Source organism: Capricornis sumatraensis, chromosome 18, assembly GCF_032405125.1.
Source record: "Capricornis sumatraensis isolate serow.1 chromosome 18, serow.2, whole genome shotgun sequence".
Taxonomy (NCBI): Eukaryota; Metazoa; Chordata; class Mammalia; order Artiodactyla; family Bovidae; genus Capricornis; species Capricornis sumatraensis.
In genome coordinates this window covers 7,875,231-7,896,282 of record NC_091086.1, presented here as the reverse complement: position 1 = coordinate 7,896,282, position 21,052 = coordinate 7,875,231, and the positions used below count along the sequence as shown (strand labels likewise).

Genomic DNA, 21,052 nt, shown 5'->3' with positions numbered 1-21,052 from the left:
TAAGGGGAGGGGTAAACGGGGAGACTGGGATCGACACCGCACATCATTATATATATCAATAAAATGGAGATGGAAATGGCACCCTACTCCAGTGTTTCTTGCCTGGGAAATTCGATGGACAGGGGGGCCTGGTGGGCTACGTTCCATGGCGTCACCATGGAGTCAGACACGACCTAGCGACTAAACCACCACCACATGCATAAAATAGATAGTTAACAAGGACCTACTTATAGCACAGGGAACTCTTCCAAATACTCCTCATTGCAGAGGGGGACTTCCCTGTGGCCCAGTGGCTAAGACTCCATACTCCCAATACAGAGGGGCCTGGGTTCGATATCTCGTCAGGGAAGTAGATCCCACATGCTGCAGCTGAGACTTTGAGTGCTGCAGCTGAGACCGCCACAGTCAAATAAATAAATTAAAAAAGAGAATTCTCTGTAATGGCTGATATGGGAAAAGAATCTAAAAGAGAGTGGGTAAGGGTACATGTGTAACCGATTCACTTCGCTGTGTAGCAGAAACTAACACAACATTGTAGATCAACTACACTCCAATAAAATGTTTAAAAGAGAAAAAGAATTAAGTGAGGTAGGCTGAAAGGGTGATGAGACCCACCTGGCTGCCACGCTCTTGCTTCAGGAAAGAAGCTGGAATCTGGCGGAGACTAACTGGCTGCAGGAGCAGGTTTGGTGTCAGGGAGAGGATGCGCGCTGTTACGTCAGATCATTTCCCTGCCTGACCCCCTGTGGTTCTGACTGCCGAGGGCCTGAAGCCTGCCCCGGGGATGTTCCGCTGTCTAGATGACCCCACCTCGATATCCCACTGGGGCCTCCTGCTCCGGTTACCTGCACCTCCTTCGCCACCTAGACTCTTCAGATGCTTTCTGCAGTCACAGTGTGCTGTGCGTCTGTCCCTCCTCGGAAATCTTGCCTTTAGCCTGTGCCGTCATCTGGCTGCTGCTTTTTGCTTTTCTTGGACCAAATCTCTCCACGTAAGAGAGACCCCTCCTGGTCACCTTAGCGGGTGGCCCTGCTTCCTCGCACCTCCCTTCTCTCCACCTTACCCTGGCGTGATTTCCTGGTTATTTCCCCATAGCCTCGAGTTCTGTTGTTTATTTGTGGTTGCCTGTGTTGCACTGTGTTAGTTTTCTAATACTGCACAAATTTGCAGCTTTAACAGCTCCCATTTATTACCTTGCATTAGCTGGGGGTCTCTGCTTCAGGGTCTCACAAAGCTGCAATTCAGCTGTTGGTTGGGGTTGTCGTCTCATCTGAAGGCTCAGCTGGGGACAGACCCACTTCCAGACTCTTGATGCTGTTGGCGAACTCAGTCCCCTGCATCCTGTTAGGCTCTCCGAGCTCTTGCTGGCTGTTCTCAGGTCCTCACTGGATGCTGTAGGGGCTGCCTCTGTCCCTCACCTGATTGACTGCCGTAACATGCTGCCTGCTTCATCACAGGCGCTGAGAGAATGGGTCCCCTAGCAACGCAGGCACTACAGCATACGTAAGGTCATCGCAGTGGTGACCTCCTGTCGCTTTTGCAGTGCTCTATTGGTGAGAAGCAAGCCATCAGGTCCTGTCCATGCTCACCAAGAGGGGATTACACAAAGTTGCTAACGCCAAGGGGCACTGACCGAGGAGGTGCCCTGGAAGCTGTCTGCCACCCTCTCCAAGAGGAGAAGAATGACAGCAGGAGTCAGGCAGGAATTGAAACAGGAGGAGGGAGCAGGGCACAGACTTTCAGAAGAACGACGTAGCCCAGGGACGCAGCATAGACTGTTGTTGTTGTTAGTCCCTCGATCGCACCTGACTCTTTGTGACTCCACACACCATAGCCTGCCAGGCTCCTCTGTCTGTGGGATTTCCCAGGCAAGAGTGTTGGAGTAGGTTGCCGTTTCCTTCTCCAGGGGGATCTTCCCAACCCAGGGGTCAGACCCGCATCTCCTGCATGGGCAAGTGGATTCTTTACCACTGAGCCATGGGGGAAGCCCATGTGACATAAACGGATTAAAACCAAGCAGGTCCAAGATGGTAGACAGGATGGTCCGTCGGCGTCCACCAGACCTTGAGCCTCAGTGTATGTTCATCGTAGTACACCAGCCCACTAAATGATACACCCACCAGCACCAGCACCGTTCCAAGGCGAACCAGTAAAGACCAAAAAGTGGGCAATTCCTAACAGTCCCCACCCTGTTCCCCTAAACAGTTGCCATAATCCTCGCACTCATTAGCCTATGAAATTACCCAGTCCACAAAAATTAACCATCCCCTATCTTGGCACTGCTGTCTCTGAAGGGGGTGGCACAGAATGAGGTGGCTGGATGGCATCACTGAATCAATGGACATGAGTCTGAGCAAACTCCGAGAGATAGTGAAGGACAGGGAAGCCCGGTGTGCTGCAGTCCATGCAGTCGCAGAGTCGGACACGATTTAGCGACTAAACAATGGTAATAATGACAATACTCTGAAGATTGTGTTTCTCTCTAAATAAATTCACTTCTTACCTATCTATCTCCCACTGAATTATTTCTGGGGTGAGAATCAAAAACCTGAGCTTCACTGCATCCTGAGACCAGGTGTGTGATCCCAGTTGGAAGGCTGTGGGTTTTGGCTGGGTTCTCATCTTGTCCATGTGGGTTCAAGTCCCAGTCTGAGACACAGTTTCCGAATCACAGAGCTCCTGAAAGGAACTTCTTTGTTGTTGTTCAATGCTCTATGCCTAGCCACAAGCACAGAGCCAGGTTCAGAGTAGGTGTTTAATAAAGGCATACTGGAGGGAGAAGGGAAGGAGAAGGAGAAAGACAGAGGGAGGAAGCAAGTAACGAAGGAATGAGGGAAAAGGAGGAATGTCTGCTTCCCCTGCAACATGCCAAAAGTAACAGCTAAGCAGATCTGCTTGCGGTTATCCTGAGGCCGTGCCTTGGGGTTTTTATATGCTGTTTCTTTTATTGGAGTCCTCTTTTCTCCCTCTGACATATTCCTATCCCAACCAAACTGGCCATGACCAAGTCATTCTTGAGGTCTCAATTAAAATGTTACTTTTTCATGGAAACCTCTCTTGACCCTGAAAACCTGATTACTCAGTTCTCCTTCCTCTATGCTCTCCCATGAGCCTTTACTTACACCTCTGGCACCGTCTGGAGCAGGAGTCTGTACACTGCAACCTCTAGGCCAAATCCAGACTTCACCCTGTTTTCTAAATAAAGTTTTATTGGAGCACAGCCACACCCGTTAGTTTGTGTATTTTACAGCGCTTTCATGTTAGGAAACAAAGTTGAATTGTTGCCATAAAAAATATGGCCAGCAGAATCACATTGATTTATTATCTCACCTTTTAAAGAAAATGTTTGTGAATCCCTTGGGCTTTCCTGGTGGCTCAGATGGTAAAGAATCCGCCTGCAATGCGGGAGACCTGGGTTCAGTCCCTGGGTTGGGAAGATCCCCTGGAGAAGGGAATGGCTACCCACTCCAGTGATCTAGCCTGGAGAATTCCATGGACCCAGTCTATGGAGTTGCAAAGAGTCGGACTTTCACTTTCACTTTTCAGTGTAGAATGCTTACCACAGCCTGTGGTATTTGACCCTATATTTGTCTCTTCCCCGTTAACCCCTAACTGCTTAAGGATGGGGATCATGCCAGTTTAACCATTTCCCAGCATTTAGTCCAGGATCTGAAACTTAATGGTCAGGACATGTTTGTTGAATGAATGAGTGAAGTGTCTGTCAGAAACAGGAAACTGGCGGAAACACTCAAAATTAGGATTGCCTGAGGAGGGCTGATTTGCTGTTGTTATTCAGCCGCTGAGTCATTTCCAGCTCTTTGTGACCCCATGGACTGTATGTAGCACGCCAGGCTCCCCTGTCCTCCACTGTCTCCTGCAGTTTGCTCAGCTTCCTGTCCACGGAGTTGGTGATGCCATCTAATCATCTCACATCGGCTGCCCCCTCTCCATTTGCCTCTCCCAGCATCAGGGTCTTTTTGAGTGAGCCAGCTCTTCGCATCAGGAAGCCAAAGTATTGAGGCTTCAGCTTCAACATCAGTCCTTCTAATGAATATTCAGGACTGATTTCCTTTAGGATTGACTGGTTTGATCTCTTTATAGTCCAAATTATTCTCAAGAGTCTTCTCCAGAACCACAGTTCGAAAGCATCACAAGCGACTGTTTCAGAGGGGTGGCTGTGGCTCAGGGAAGCAAGACTAGAGGTGATGGAGCCTCTCAGAGAAGAGGAGAGAAGGCAGCATGTTCTGGGGCAGGAAGTGGTCAGTCAGGAGGAGGAGCTGTGACCTTTGGTGGTGATGCTAGCTAACCTGCATGACCTCTCAGGGTGCCCACCAGGAGGATGAATGCCCTCCTTCCCTCTGCTCTCTTTCTCTCAGCTCCTACTTAACTTAACTCAAAGAGAGGCAAGAGCCCAGGGGCCAGCCCTGCAGTGTGCTCCATTCAGGTCAGCCTCCCGGTGCAGAGAGAGGCGAATCACAAAGTGAAGCCAAAGCTCCCTTGCCAGCTTCTTCTGGCTTTCTTAGGCCCTCTTCTTTGCTGGTTGTAAACAGGGGTTCAGACTAGGTAAGGGACATCTAAGTCTAGCTCCTCGTACCCTGTCCTGAGCAGGAGTCCCCCGATCGGGCTATGGGATCTTTTTCTTTTTAATTTTGGCTGACCTGGGTCTTCGCTGTTACACACAGGCTTTCTCTGGTTGCAGTGTGCGGCCTTCTCACTGCGGGGACTTCTCTTGTTGCAGAGCATGTGCTCTAGAGCCAGTGGGCCTCAGTAGTTGTGGCACCTGGCATAGCTGTGCCACGGCGTGTGGGGTTTTCCTGGACCAGGGGTGGAACCCGTACCCCTAGCATCGGCAGGCACATTTCGCTGGCATAGCTGTGCCACGGCATGTGGGGTTTTCCTGGACCAGGGGTGGAACCCGTGTCCCTAGCATTGGCAAGTGGATTTCGCTGGCATAGCTGTGCCACGGCGTGTGGGGTTTTCTGGACCAGGGGTGGAACCCGTGTCCCTACCATCGGCAGGCGCATTTTGCTGGCATAGCTGTGCCATGGCATGTGGGGTTTTCCTGAACCAGGGGTGGAACCTGTGCCCCTAGCATCGGCAGGCGCATTTCGCTGGCATAGCTGTGCCATGGCGTGTGGGGTTTTCCTGGACCAGGGTTGGAACCCGTGCCCTTAGCATCGGCAGGTAGCTTTCACTGGCATAGCTGTGCCATGGCATGTGGGGTTTTCCTGGACCAGGGGTGGAACCCGTGTCCCTACCATCGGCAGGCACATTTTGCTGGCATAGCTGTGCCACGGCGTGTGGGACTTTCCTGGACCAGGGGTGGAACCCGTGTCCCTAGCATCAGCAGGTGCGTTTCACTGGCATAGCTGTGCCATGGCATGTGGGGTTTTCCTGGACCAGGGGTGGAACCCGTGCCCTTAGCATCGGCAGGCGCATCTCGCTGGCATAGCTGTGCCACGGCGTGTGGGGTTTTCCTGGACCAGGGGTGGAGCCTGTGTCCCTAGCATCGGCAGGTGGCTTTCGCTGGCATAGCTGTGCCACGGTGTGTGGGTCTTTCCTGGACCAGGGGTGGAACCCGTGTCCCTAGCATCGGCAGGCGCATTTCGCTGGCATAGCTGTGTCACGGCGTGTGGGGTTTTCCTGGACCAGGGGTGGAACCCGTGTCCCTAGCATCAGCAGGTGGCTTTCACTGGCATAGCTGTGCCATGGCATGTGGGGTTTTCCTGGACCGGGGTGGAACCCGTGTCCCTAGCATCGGCAGGCGCATTTCGCTGGCATAGCTGTGCCACGGCGTGTGGGGTTTTCCTGGACCAGGGGTGGAGCCTGTGTCCCTAGCATCGGCAGGTGGCTTTCACTGGCATAGCTGTGCCATGGCATGTGGGGTTTTCCTGGACCGGGGTGGAACCCGTGTCCCTAGCATCGGCAGGCGCATTTCGCTGGCATAGCTGTGCCACGGCGTGTGGGGTTTTCCTGGACCGGGGTGGAACCCGTGTCCCTAGCATCGGCAGGCACATTTCGCTGGCATAGCTGTGCCACAGCGTTTGGGACTTTCCTGGGCCAGGGGTGGAACCCCTGTCCCTAGCATCTGCAGGTGGCTTTTCAGCCACTGGAGCACCAGGGAAGTCTGGGCTTGATGTGAGTGCATCACCCATCTGAAGGCCTGTGAGCCTGCGGGCCCTCTCCGGCCTCAGACCTTCCGCTTCTCTGTGGCCCCTGTCACGGCCCTGCTGTGACCACGAGCCCCCACCCCCAACACACTGGGTCCCCGTCTGCTCCAGGGGCCTTCTCTCTGAGTTCCTGCTCTAACAGTTCCCTCAGGTCTCTGACTGCCCACTCCCCACAGAACCTATCACTAGATTACATCTCTTACCATTTAGTTTTTCACACTCCTACATCATTCTCTGTGTATCTAGTAAGTCTTAGTCCATCTCCTAAGCTAGACTGCAAGCTCTCTAATGACAAGGACCAAGGCATAACTTCTAAGCCCACTTGGTTCTGGACCCCCAAATAGAATTATAGGTCTCCAAGTTGTCAGGGCATTCTAGATCTTGAGTCTTGCTTCCTACCCATCCCAGATGCCCTCTAGGCATCATGTCCAACACGAGTCAACAACCAGTCTCCGCTTGTGTGCCCCTGTAATAAGGAGCCACTCTGTTGTAGGGTGGTGCTTACATGTTTGCCCTGTGTTGAGACCTTCTCTCCTGACACGGAGAAGGCGGCACTGTGTGTGTCCTGATCACATGGGCGGCGTGCTCACGTGTGTGTGTGCTCTGTCCCTCAGCTGCGTCTAGCTCTTTGTGACCCCATGAACTGTCGCCTGCCAAGCTTCTCTGTCCACGGGATGTCCTGGGCAAGAATCCTGGGTGGGTTGCCATTTTTTCCTCCAGGGGATCTTTCCAACCCAGGGAAGGAGCCACATCTCTGGCATCGTCAGGCAAGTTCGTTACCGCTGAGCCACCTGGGAAGCCCGCACGGAGGGCTGTTGGTCTCAGAGTCTGATCTGAACGGATGGCGCATTCTCTGGCTCTGTATGTTTCCCCATCACAGATGAACGTCTTTGGTGGAGCCGGTCCTGACCTACGGCTCTGCATCCTCCCCCGCCCCGTCGATGGTGTGGATGAAAACAGCCATTCCAAATGCCGCACAGAAAGCACTTCCTCACACACTTCATCTCCTGAATCTCATAGTAATCCTGTCGAGCTGGCACTTTTTGGCTCAGACTTTATAAAAGTCTCAACAACAGTACCAACAACTGAGGCCCAGTAAAGTTAAGTGACTTTCTCAAAGTCACATAGCCCAGAAGTGAGAAGGCGAGGACTCAAACGCTCATCTCCCGAATTTACAGCTGAAGCCCTGTTTCTCCACCCCTGTGCTGGGTTGGGTTTTGCTCCTTTCTTCATCCCCCGAATGACAAAAAGAAAATGTTGCAAGAATGCCACAGAGGTAATCAAAAGAAGGATGAATATACACGTGCCAAGATAAGGACAGTGGTCTGCCCTAGAACGTTTCTGCTTCATTTTTTCCAGTGTTGTTCCGAGTTACACTTCCTCTCCACCCCACCCAAGGTGTCGAACAGATGTGAGAAAAGCACAGAGCTCCAAGTCACAGCCCTGCTTCATGAGTCACTGACGGGGATGGGGAACAGCAGTGCAGGGTTACCGTGGTGATGCCTAATCGTGGAAGCACATGGCGGGTGATGAGGAATGTGGTAGAAACCAGATGGGCAAGAACAGCAAGAGCGCATTTCCCCCTGTAGTTTGCAAGGGGGCTCAGCACTCCCACCGGCTCAGGTCTCGTGGGAAGATGGGATAAAAACTGTGCACCGTCTTGGCTGGAGTGGGGAGCAGCAAAGCCACCAGGATTATCCCTCCACTTTCCTCAAGACATATGATGATAAATTCTGCTCTCTTCTGTTTATTTAGTCATTAGTTTTCCTTGGTGGTGCAATTGGTAAAGAATCCACCTGCCAACGCAGCAGATGCAAGAGACGCAGGTTCAATCTCTGGGTCAGGAAGATCCCCTGGAGAAGGAAATGGCAGCCCACTCCAGTATTCTTGCTGAGAGAATCCCATGGACAGAGGAGCCTGGAGGACTACAGTCCATAGGGTTTCAAAGAGTTGGATGCGACTGAACACACACACACCCTGATGAAGTAGAAAATGTTTAGATCCTAGTTGGGGTTGAGCAGCATGATGTGATGGTTAAAAACATGATCTCTGCGTTCAAGGAGCCTGGGTTCAAATCCCAGCCTTGCCACTTACTGCTTGTTTGACCTTGTGGCAAGTTGATTTATGGATAAAATCTTCTAAGCTAGGGTGCTTTATCATGTGAAAAGTGGGATAATAAATGTACCTACTACATATGATTGCTGACTGGATTTAAGTGAAGTGAAGTCGCTGAGTTGTGTCCGACTTTTTGTGACCCCATGGACTGTAGTCTACAAAGCTTCTCAGTCCATGGGATTTTCCAGGCAAGAGTACTGGAGTGGGTTGCCATTTCCTTCTCCAGGGGATCTTCCCGAGCCAGGGATTGAACCTGGGTCTCCCGCATTGTAGGCAGACGCTTTACCCTCTGAGGCACCAGGGAAGCTTGGTGCATTGTTTGGCTCAACAAATATCGGCTCTTTTTAAAGCTAATCTTTAGTATTTTATCTACTGAAGGAAGGTAGTAGTTCATGCCTTCCAGGACTGTTGCAGAGAAAAGGAAACAGAAAGAATACAGAGCTCCTGACTCTAAGATACTGCATTCTTCAGTGTCGAGTGCTGTATCAAACAGTCCCCAAGTTTCAGGCACTTAAGAGTTATTTCTTGAACATGTCTGAATCTAATGTGGGTAAACGGCGGGATGGGAGAAAAGTCTGTGTTCCGCAGTTTTTCAGGGTCTTGGGCTTTTTCCTTCTGCCATACTTGCAGTTCTCCACTGGAACAATTGAATCTAGTCCAAGATGAGGAAAAATAAAGAATGTGGAGGTGGGAAGTTTTATGGATCAGGCCTAAAAGTGGCATGTATTACTTCTGTTCATGTGAAGTAGAGAATTCCTACTTGCCTGGAGAATTCCATGGACTGGAGCCTGGTGGGCTATAGTCCATGGGGTCACAAAGAGTCAGACACAACTGAGCAATTAACACTTCCACTCATGTAATGGTGATGAAATTGCAGTCACGTGGTTACACCTACCCGCACAGGAAGCTGGGAAATGAGGCCTGTCTGTACGCATCAGTAGGAAAATGGATTGCTAATATAATACCATGATGATTCCCATGGCATCCAAAGCCCCACTTAGAGAGATGGGCAACCCTAATCATGCAGCCTTTACTTCTCAGAGCCTGAGAGAAGGGCCAGTTCTTACCTTATCCCTAGAATGACACATGCCTTTGGCCCTTCTAAGCCATCACTGGCCACGATGGCAGGACCAAGGGTCTCAAGAATGCAGGCAAGTCTCCAAAAGGACATGCTGTTGACAGTCATGTAAATAGAGTTCCATTTTTTATGGTCAATTAAATATTCATACATTAAATATTTCTCTTCCGTCTCTCTATTGTTGCAAAATGAGTCACTCTAAAACTTAATGGCTTAAGATACACACTTGCTTTAGTATTGTCTCTGATGGTTTCTCTGACTAGGAGATTAGGAATGGTTCAGCTGGGTGATCTGAGTTTCTCATAAGTTACAGTTAGGTGGTAGCTGGGCTAGAATCTCAGAGGTGTCTGCCCTTAACACATCTGACCTTTAGGCAGGAAAGACTCAAAACAGCCAGGGCTGGACCACCCAGGGCTCCACAGAGGTCTCTCTGTCTCTCTGGCCCCCTCACGTGATCTCACCAGTGGGGACTCCAGGTCTTCTGATCTTCTCGCACGGCATCTCAGGCTCTAAGGCAAGTGCCCAAAGAAGGAGCCAGTCGGTCACTTACTGCCTCTTCTGATCTAGCTCAGAAGTTCTGCAGCATCGCTCCTGCCATAGTCCTGTTTGCCTACACAGTCACAAAGTCCTGCTCAGGTTCAAGGGAAGGGGGCATAGACTTCACCTCTTGAAGGCAAGTGTATCAAAGAAACTCTTTGTAGACATGTTTTGAGAAGGCCCCACTTTTCCGTCTCCCATCTAGACACTGAAATGGCGTCTCTGTCTAGCATCATCCCAGGTGGGATCATTCATCCTGCACATGGTCCAGAACTCATACTGGGCTAAAGTAGACTGATTTCCTCAAAGAACAAAGCTGAAGGCTGAGACATATGGCTGAAGATCCACAGGAGCCCGGCCTGGGATGACGAGGCCGAGGATAGAACGTGGGATGACCAGGCCGAGGATGGAGCAAGCATGTGAGGCGGGGCAGCCTTTTCTCAGCATCACTTTCCTTCATTCCATTTTCAGCCAAGAAGCTGGTAGTCCAGGCTCTGTCCTCCTCACAGTTTCGAGATCTTCAGGTAGGAGCATGCTTGTGTGCTAAGTTGCTTTAGTCGTGTCCAGCTCTTTGTGAGCCCACAGACTGTAGCCCTCTCAGGCTCCACTGTCTGTGGGTTTCTCCAGGCAAGAATACTGGAGTGAGTTGCCATGCCCTCCTCCAAGGGATCTTCCCTACCCAGGGATTGAATCCGTGTCTCCTGAGGCTCCTGTGTTACAGGTGGATTCTATACCACTGAGCCCCTGGGGAAGTTGCAGGTAGGAGAGGGTTGCATAAAGCGTGGAGGCTCAGAGAGTTTAAGTAAGGTACTCAAACTCATACAGCTCGGGGCGGGGAGTGGTAGAGAGACTCGAACCCTGACCTGTGCCTCCTTAAGCCTGTGTGCTGTCTGACCTGTGGAAGTGGGTAGAGCGTTGGGGGCAGATGAACAACTCAGCTCTATCCCTACCCTCTGTCTGCAGCCAGATACCAGAGAATTAGATGTCATAGACAGGCTGCAAGGGAGCGGCAGCTGGAGGGGACCACTCTGGGTGCTGTCATTCTATTAATATTTATTAGCCACAAAAATGCACCCCACTTTTCTCCTATAGGAAAAGAGCATACCGGCAGAGTCCCTTGGGCAATCCCAGGATTCATCTCTAAAGCACATAATTTGGGCTGGGACGGTCCTCTGCTCTTGGTATGCTGAAATTTCAGAGTGGAAGTTTGTCGGGGGAGGCTGAGAGGATGGGAGGGTTGGGGGATGTAATTCAACTAATTATAGTACCAATAGGTTTCAGGATTGAGTATTTAACCAGTGCCTCATAAGCACTGTGTATGCATCATCTCATTTAACCCTCATGAAAACTCTTGAGGTTGAGACTGTCCCCCTCATTTTGTTGATGGAGAAACTGAGCCTTGGAGATGACATGAACTGCCTATAAGTCACTTAGTACATGGCACTACAGGCGTTGAAACTCGTGGTTGCTTCCCTCCGAAGCTCAGCCTCCCAGACACTGACTCTGTGCCTGAGCCAACCCCACAATCCCCACCTGAACTCTTGCCCCCAAGTCCTCGGTGTTTCAGCCACACGCTCTGTGCCCCTTCATAAATAAATGTTGATTGGAAATACCAGTGCCGAGCCAGTAACGCAGGCTGCTGAGGTGCCGTGCTGTGTCCTGGTGATTACAGCCTTGGTTGTATTGTCACATTCACAGTGGTCACGGTCCCCAGGCACCCATTCCAGTCGAGACGGGAGGGAAGAAGCCACTCGGGGTGAGGATGTGCCTGTGTATGTGCAAGTGTCCAGTCCCTTGCAGGAACAACTATTCTGTATTTCCCTGTGAAACTCTTGCTCTTCCTTGACGAGCCTCAGCTTAGTCTGAAAAGTCTAAATACAGCCTTTCTCCATCACAAGCTATTTAAGAACAAACTTTGTTACTTTACTTTTCTCAGAGGAGGGGCTGGAATTAACATAGACACATTACTGTGTTTAAAATTTGTTGTCGTTCAGTCGTGTCTGACTCATGGCGACCCCATGAACTGCAGCACACCAGGCTTTCCTGTCCTTCACTATCCCCCAGAGTTTGCTCAAACTTCTGTCCATTGAGTTGGTGATGCCACCCAACCATCTCATCCTCTGCCATCCCCTTCTCCTCCCTCCTTCAGTCATTCCCAGCATCAGGGTCTTTCCCAGTGAGTCTGCTCTTCGCCTCAGGTGGCCAAAGTATCGGTACTTCAGCTTCAGCGTCAGTCCTTCCAAGGAATATTCAGGATATTTAAACCAGTCAGTCATAAAGTAAATCAATCCTGACTGTTCCTTGGAAGGACTGATCCTGAAGCTGAAGCTCCAATACTTTGGCTACCTGATGCAAAGAACTGACTCATGGAAAAGACCCTGATGCTGGAAACGATTGAAGGCAGGAGAAGGGGATTGCAGAGGAGGAGATGGTTGGATGGCATCACCGACTCAATGGACATGGGTTTGAGCAGGCTCCGGGAGTTGGTGATGGACAGGGAGGCCTGGCATGCTGCAGTCCTTGGAGTTGCAAAGAGTCGGACACGACTGAGTGACTGAACTGAACTGAAAATAGATAACCATAAAAAAGTAAAGTCAAATAGATAACCAGCAAAGACCTTCTGTATAGCACAGGGAACTCCACTCAGTATCCTGTAATAGCCTAAATGATTGTTACTTTAGGTAGAGGAAAGCTGGATGAGGGAGGGAGGTGGTTCCCCAGGGAGGTGGCTCAGGGACTCGTTTCATTTTTATTTCAGTGGACTTCCGTGGTGGCTCAGATGGTAAAGAATCTGCAGTGTGGGAGACCTGGGTTCGATCCCTGGGTTGGGAAGATCCCCTGGAGGAGGGCATGGCAACCCACTCCAGTATTCTTGCCTGGAGAATCCCATGGACAGAGGAGCCTGGCGGGCTCCAGTCACAAAGAATCGGACATGACTGAGTGACTAAGCATAGCGCAGCGCATGATTCTTTAGATTAGAAGAGTAGTCCCTCCTCTAACTTGGTTTCTCCTTATACAAAGTGCTAGAATATGAAAATTGTTTCCCTTGTCACTTTATGCAACTTGAGAACTCACTGGTCTTTCTGAGGCATAATAGCAAGATTTAGAACCTGGCTGGGAGAACGAAAGGATTCGTGAATGTATGGGTGGGATCTGTCACTGGGAAAATGGCTTCTCAGTACCTGAATGTTCTGGAGGGACGCAAAGCCAATTTATAGATACCTTGTTGAGATTCCAACTTGGCCAAAACCCTGAAAAGTTTCTCATCAGTAAGGCATGGTAAATAAGAATTAATTGCTCAGGCTTCATTATTAAGAACTATAACATATTATCCATGGTCTTTAAAAAAAATCCTGTCTTCTTAGATAATTTTAGTGGACATGGTATTTATACGATTGTTAACAGGTTCATTCTTGACTTTGATTTTTCCCTAATCCTGGTTTTCTACCACCTGAGGGGCCTCCTTCTCCCTGACACCAATACTGCCATAATGCTTGGAGCTCTTCCATGGCATATTCCTCTCTTTGGGACCTTTCTCAGGAGCTTCAGCCTACAAGCTGGGGCCAGAATAGTCCACGTAGCTGTCTTTACCTGTTGCATGAGATTACTTTTGCCAGGCATATGTTCTGCTGTGTTGGGTTATGGAGTTAAATGAGATATGGTCTTTGCCCTCAGAGAGTCTGCAGATTAGCTGGCAAATCGGCAAGTACCTGGATGGGTACCAAGGTAGTCAAGATTCTTTTGGTTTCAGGTGATAGAAAATTCAACTCAAACTGATTTAGAACAAAATATAAGGGAGAAAGGATAGATTGGCTCACAGAATCTCAAAATACAGAGGAATCTGGTGTCAGGCATGGGTGGATCCAGCTACTCACAGGATAAGCATCAGGAACCAGGCTTATCTGCATCTGGAAAGTTCTCTCTTCATGGCATAGCTCGATGGCTTCTGGCAGCTACAGTGGAGAGAAAGCTATGGGGAATTTGAGTCACTCACGTACTCCTGAAACAGTGACTGTGGTCACAGGGAGTTAATATGCTTATAAGCCTGGCCTGGATCAAGTGCCCATCCTTAGAGCTGGAAAGAGGGATCAGCCCCACTTGTATTATATCAGGGGAGGGAAGCTTCCAGAGAAAAATTTGTTATCTGAAGAAGGGGCAACAGAAGCCAGGCAGCTAAACATACCAGGCTCTACTACGTACACAATGGCTAGCTTACTCCATACAGTGTCCTTCAGCCTGGTTGGGCATGCTCTAGGTAATGTCATTAATCATTGAAAGCCTTCTCCTGTAACAAGCAGCATCCCTCCAGCCTGAGCCAGTCTGGGTTAAATAGACCATAATTGTAACCTGCAAAAATCTGACCCAAATTTGTTCTCTATTGCAGTGACCTGGACAGAAATAATATCACTAGGATCACCAAGACGGATTTTGCTGGACTTAAGAACCTCCGCGTCTTGTAAGTAGCATGAGGCTCTCCAATGCATTTTCACCCTCAGCTCTTCAGCCTCGTGGAAATGTCCCACTGCCCTGACATCACACCTTCCAGTGCTGGGCGACTAGAATTCACCCTTCTGCAGCAGAAAGCCCTGCGTTGTACACCCAGGTTTCCTTCCTCAGCTGTCTCGTTCTGTGTCTCTGTGCTGTGGGCTGGACTAGACTGATGGAAGAAGTCTGTTCTAGTGACAGGGAAAACAGAAGGCGATCCATGAATAAATCATTGTGCCCAGCTTTTAGGGTGGCAGCAGGATCATGTTGGCTCACCATGCTTCCCTTCCGTAGAGGTTATGATGTCTTCTCCAGCCTGTGCATTAAAAGAGCAAACCATTGTCTATGTTCTGAAGTTGAGAGGACTAAGTTGAACAACAAATACCTCTTTAGCACAACCCCTAGAAAAAGGGAAGTACTAAAAAGAAACATAAGCTCTTCCCGAAAAAAGAAAAAAAAAATTAACGGGTGCATAGAGAATGGAAAAAGTAAGAATTCATTGAATTTTAAGTAGATTTAAGGAAATTGTGAGTAAATTAGAATTAATCAACAACTATTATTATTTTGATATTTTTAGAATAATTAATACAACATAACCAGAATGTTGTTGATCCAAAAATAGCTTTAATGTAGCCATAAAACTTCAACTTACTACATGAATTTTAGCAACTGAAAATATCTGCACATAGAAGAATAGACTCTCAAAACTTATTCTAGGATTTCTGTTTCATTGAATACATTGTCAAGTGATAAACAACCTCCTCATTTCATGTCTTTTATCATCATCTTATTAAAAGGACATTTTTTGCTGTTCTGTTACTTGAAACAAGACCAATTATTACTTTATGTAAGAGTAATATACTAATTTTAAATTGGACATTTTGTTAGGACAATGCAACAAAGCTTCCTGTTTTATTAAATGCTTTCTACACTTTCTTGCAATGAATTTGTAAATTTTTCATGCTAAAAAAAAAAAAAGATCAGTCTGGACAAAAGTTATTTATCTTGTTGCTTAATGGAGAGAAGGGGAAGAAGGAGGGGAGAGTCAGACAGGGTCAGGACACTTACTGAACACCTGCAGCTGCACAGACAGGTAGGAAAACTTGAGATGGGCATTGGTGCAGGGGGGGAGCAAGAAATGTTAGGTTTCATTGCTAAATGGCGAACACTTTCACCCACCCCTAAATATGAATGAAGCCACCTAAATGCATGTCCACTGATGGATCTCAGATGTTCAGAAGTACCAGAGAAGAGCCACTGGACCTCTTTCCTTCCTGACTCAGAAGGTGATTTTGACCTGTAAGTGAGGTTCCAGACTGAGAGTGCAGCCTGATGTTTGTTATGTCCTGGAACTTCACTGGCAGATTTTTACTAAACGTCGCAGCTAAAGTCTTGATATCTAAAGCCACCTCCTTCTTTTTACTACCAGCCCTTTATAATACAATGCATTTTATTCTACAGGCCAGAAAGAGTAGGTTCTGGTCCTGACTTGGAATTTACTACCCACGTGACCTCGAGCAGACCACTGTACGCTTCTGGGCCTCAGCTTTCTTATCTGTAAACCAGGGAGTGAATAGTGTATTAGTTTTTGAGCGCTGCTGTTACAAAGTCTGTCAGTCATGCCCAACTCTTCGCAGCCCCATAGACTGTAGCCCTCCAGTCTCCTCTGTCCGTGGGATTCTCCAGGCAAGAGTACTGGAGTGGGTCGCCCTGCCCTCCTCCAGGGGATCTTCCCGACTCGGGGATCGGATCCACGTCTCCTGCATTGCAGGCGGATTCTTTACTGTCTGAGCCACCAGGGAAGCACCATACACTAGGTGACTTAAGCAACAGAAGTTCATGGTCTCACATTTCTGGAGATGAGAAGTCCAGCGTCAAGGTGCTGACAGAGTTAGCTTCTGGCGTGGACTGTGCGGGAAGGGTCTAGTGTGGCCTGTCTTCTAAGGTCTGGTGGCCTCAGGAGTTTTCTGGCTTTGAGACAGTTGTCTCCAGGTCTCTCCACATTGTCTTCCCTTTATGTGTGTCTATCTCTGTGGCCAAATTTCTCCTTTGTATAAGGATACTTGTCAGATTGGATTAGGGTTCATCCTAATGGCCTAACTTTTTGTTTTTAATTTGGCCACGCCATGCCCCCTGCCTTGGAAGCATGGAATCCTAACCACTGGACTGCCAGGGAAATCATGTAATGACCTCGTTTGACTGGACTGCTCAGTAAAGATCCTGTATCCAAATAAGGCCACATTCTGATTTATTGGAAATTAAGTCTTCAACATATGAATTTGGGGGACATACAATTTGACTCATAAAAAGTAGTTAGAAGTCCTTCTAACCCTCATAATGCCTTATGGTTTCGATGTATTCGTAAACAGTCTGTTTGTTCCCACTGAAGCCTGTGGAACATCACTTGCATCGTGTTGTTTCCCTGATTGAGAAGTAAATATGATGATGATAATGACCGATGCATCTATGATGCCTTCCACAGACTAAGCTCCTTTGCATAGTTACTAATGCTTATCTGCCCAGAGGAAACAGAGGCACAGATAGCGTAAGTTCCGCAGAGCAGGGAGCGGGAGGAGGACTCCAAAGCCAGAGTGTGTGCTTCCTAACCTCCGTGCAGTGCCTCTGTTCGTTCACGTTTCAGAAAGTTTGGGAAGCCAGGAAGGTAATGGCCTAGCCATTGATAAATGCAGCACTGACGTGCAGGTGACTGAGCCGAGCTCCCCCGAGCCCCGGGGGGCGCGGTGCTGGGACCCGAGCCCTGGGCCTCCAGCTAGCAGGTGCTGTTGCCTCCACACGTCCTCTGGTCTTGGGCCAGTGCCCTGTCCTCCCACCACCCCCGGGGGGAAGGCCCTATCTTCTGCCAAGTCTTCCTTTTGCCCCAAGCAGTCCCGTGTCTGTCAAGTGACTGGCAGCTCTGACAGGTGTGTGGATCAGAATCGAGATTGGGATAAAGGCGGGGGAGTTTGGTGGTTCAGTGTTAAGGTGATTTTTATTAAGGAGATATAGGCAGATCATTTACCAGCTGAAAGAAGAGACATTCCTCTATTTTCTCCGTTTCTTTCTCTTGCTTCTATGGGAGATTTCCTTTCATACAAGTCAGAAATTGCAGCTAATGCTTCATTTTTCTAACAAAGTCAAAAATAATGCTTTGATTTTCATACCATTACATCAGAAAGATGTAATAAAAATTCCAATTTCCATATCTGCTGTCTGCAAATAGAAAGTTTAAAATAATCACAAAAGATCATATTAATATCCTCTGGATGGTCTACAACTTTCCTCTGACTACAGTTTATCTTTGCAGTTAATTGGTACATTCTTCTTATTTTGATAAAGCTGTGCCAAAACCCTCCCCCTCCCCGCACCTCCTAGACTCTGTTAATATACTGTGTTTCATTATCTTCCTTAGCAGCTCAAAGACAATCCATTCAAGTGGCCCTTTATTAGTGTGAAAGAATCTGCTGCATGGAATAGCTGAAATGTTTTCTAACTCACACCAATAAAATATCCTGACGTTTAAACCATATTTCCTCTCAACCTATTCTTTTTAGCTGAGTAACCTAGACAACTATCTTTTTTGAAAAACTTGCATCACACCTTGGCATATTCCCTGTATCTGTTTCTTATTTACAGTTTATTGTGAGCCAGAAAAGACTCGATCGTCTTGAATAATTTGAGCTTGCCATCCATTTCCATGCAGAACTGTTAATACAGTGCAGGTGAATGGATGGAAGCAGATAAAATGGAGACTGGAGAACTTTGGCTTCATCCAGAGGGAATTTTCCCCAAATAAAGTATATTCAAGGAGAAGATACAAGAATTGCCTATAACAGTTTTTTCCTCCAAGGGGTGGGAATAGGCAAAGGTGTCTCTTCTGGTGTTATCAATTATATTCTCTTTCTTAGTAGTCTGTTGCAAGAGTTCTGCTATGCCCACAGTATGGGAACCAGCTTTATCCCAAATGGGGTTAATAAAATAGTTAAACTCCACTCCAGCCATTATCATGTGGGGGCAATTTCTGATTCTGATCCAATGTTAAAAAAATAACAATGCTGAAAGAGCCGAAGATGAACACAACCCATGTCCCTCTTATTCAGAGCAGATTCAAGCCGCAGTCAGCCCTTCTGGGAGTCCAGCCTTTCCTGGATCCCCTGACCCCTGTAGCTGGTCAGGGAAACGAGAGTGGTAGCGACGGTTAGTGCACTCTCCTCGGCTGCCTGGAAGGCTAGACAGGAGGTTCACAGCGCACCCCTTCAGTGATTCATCTATTCATCACACGTTGGTTATTTATTGAGCCTTTAAAAACCAGGTACTAGGCTGGATCCTGAAAGGTCTAGGAATAAGGTCCAGAAGAGGCCCAAACTACCTTACCACTCGGGGTCCCAGGAGGACACGTGAGGAGAGATCAGTAAAGATTTGTTTGCAAAACTATGGGTGAGGTTAAGAGAAGCCAGGATGAGTTGGTGCAGCTCCCTGGGGCTAGCAGCCGTCACTAGCATCCTTTGAGCCTCAAGGAGCAGTGGGAGGAAGTGGTTATCTGAGGCCCGCAAAGGAAGGACTGCCAGTTAGCACCTGGGCTCTTGGGTAGAGAAACACAGCCAACTTGGAGCGGTCTGGCTGAGGGGCAGTTGGAATCGGTTTCCCTGCCTCACTCATTCTTCTAGCCACTCATCTCCTCCCTCTGGCTGAACCCCATAGGCAAACCAGAGTCAAGGACGCTTCTCTATGAAGACAGTATAGTAAGTTGTCTGCTGCTGCTGCTGCTGCTAAGTCGCTTCAGTCGTGTCCGACTCTGTGCGACCCCATAGACGGCAGCCCACCAGGCTCCCCCGTCCCTGGGATTCTCCAGGCAAGAACACTGGAGTGGGTTGCCATTTCCTTCTCCGAGTAAGTTGTCTACTCCCCTACATAGGAACAAAGTCTGTTCTGAGAGCTCGTTTGTAAGCCCTGTCTGTGCTTCCCAGGTGGTGCTGGTGATAAAGAGCCTGCTTGCTGGGACTTGCCTGGTGGTCCAGTGGCTGAGACTCTGCACTCCCAGGGCTGGGAGCCTGGGTTCGAGCCCTGGTCAGGGAACTAGATCCCACATACCACATGCCGTAACTGAGACCCAGCACAGCCACGGAAATGAAACGATAAAACCCGCCTGCCAGTGCAGGAGACGTAGAGACTCAGCTTCACTCTGTGGACTGGGAAGATGCCCTGGAGGAGGGCATGGCAGCCCACTCCAGCGTTCTTGCCTGGAGAATCCCATGGATGGGGGAGCCTGGCGGGCTATCGTCCATAGGGTGGCAGAGTCAGACACGACTGAAGTGACCTAGCACACACCAGCAAAGTTGGTCTAGGTTCCCAACTAACAGAATCAGCTATATAGTAATGTATTGTAATAGGTTTATAATAGTTTTCACACAAATAATACATGACAAACAAACAGAAAAAAAATAAAGAAAACACGTTTACTCTTACAGTATACCCCTTGGAAGTACAGTACACAGTGCAGCGTCTGGCATACAGCGACTGGCGTCAGGGGAACGAACAAGAAGAGTGACTGACGGGAGGAGGGAGAGGAGGGGCATGGTAGAGCTGGAGGACCGTCGGCAGCGGGAGGTGGAGGGCACGCTGCCGTTTCACTCCCGCCTCATGTGACTGGACATGCGAACACACGTCCGCACGTTTGAAAGTTCACAGCTTGAAGGTTTGTGTGCAGAGAACTTACTATAGAACTGAGCCTGCTAGGGCTTGACCAGGGAGGAGAAGGGGTAGGTATCCAACCATCTCTTCTAGTTCCCTTTCTGAAATAAACTGATAGTGTTAGACTGATTAGGACAGAACTAAGAGATTCATCATGGGAGGTTAGAGTTAGCTTCCTTTAGAAACCCTGAGGGAATGTGACACTCAGCCACCTTAGTGCTGCTCCTTGTAACAGCTGAGAAGTACTGACAACAAACTCTGTGATGGATTGACTGACAGTAAAAACCCAGCTGAACAAACCCTAGGTAACTCATATTGCACTGGTCCCCTGTTTAGCAAGAGGCGCTAGTGTGAGTCTATTGGTATCCCAAGGCCCTCCTTGCCATATGGCAGGATGGAACAGAAAGAGAAGGGAAGGAAAAGGACATTTGTTAAGCCTCTGATTGTACTGTAGATCCTGGCAAGATCATTTATACACTTTATTCCACTTTTAATCTCACAAGCACTTAGTTTGTGTGTGTGTGTGATTTTACAAATGAGGAAGCTGAGTCTCTGAGAGGTTGACTAGACAGTCCACTATCATACCATCAGTTGTTAGTGAGAAAGCTGGAAAGGGATTCTCAACCAAATTTGATAAGCACACCAGACTGGGAGTGAGAGCATACCATGTGGCATTATATGCATAATTTCTCCTTGGACAAGTCTAAGCTTAGCCTTTCTACTCCTTGGAGCCCATACATTTTAAACGAGGAGCCTATATGGGGCTCGCCTACAGGGTCAGGAGTAACATCAGTGTGTGAGCCACAGTGGGTGAGGATTCTGGCCGGCTGTTCATGTGCTGTGCTGTGCTTAGTCACTCAGTTGTGTCCAGCTGTTTGTGACCTCATGGACTGTAGCCTGCCAGGCTCCTCTGTCCTTGGAGATTCTTCATGCAAGAATAGTGGAGTGGGTAGCCTTTCCCTTTTCCAGGGGATCTTCC

General features: G+C 48.6%; 1 protein-coding gene across 2 annotated transcripts in view; it reads left to right on the top strand.

The window, feature by feature from the left end:
• SLIT3 (slit guidance ligand 3) overlaps nt 1–21,052 on the top strand; it is a 722,678-nt gene that overhangs the window by 40,454 nt on the left and 661,172 nt on the right. For both annotated transcript variants that reach the window (XM_068990416.1, XM_068990417.1), the window contains exon 2: nt 14,285–14,356. In XM_068990416.1, the coding sequence (XP_068846517.1) occupies nt 14,285–14,356 (72 nt within the window). The remainder of the gene's footprint in view (nt 1–14,284; nt 14,357–21,052) is intronic.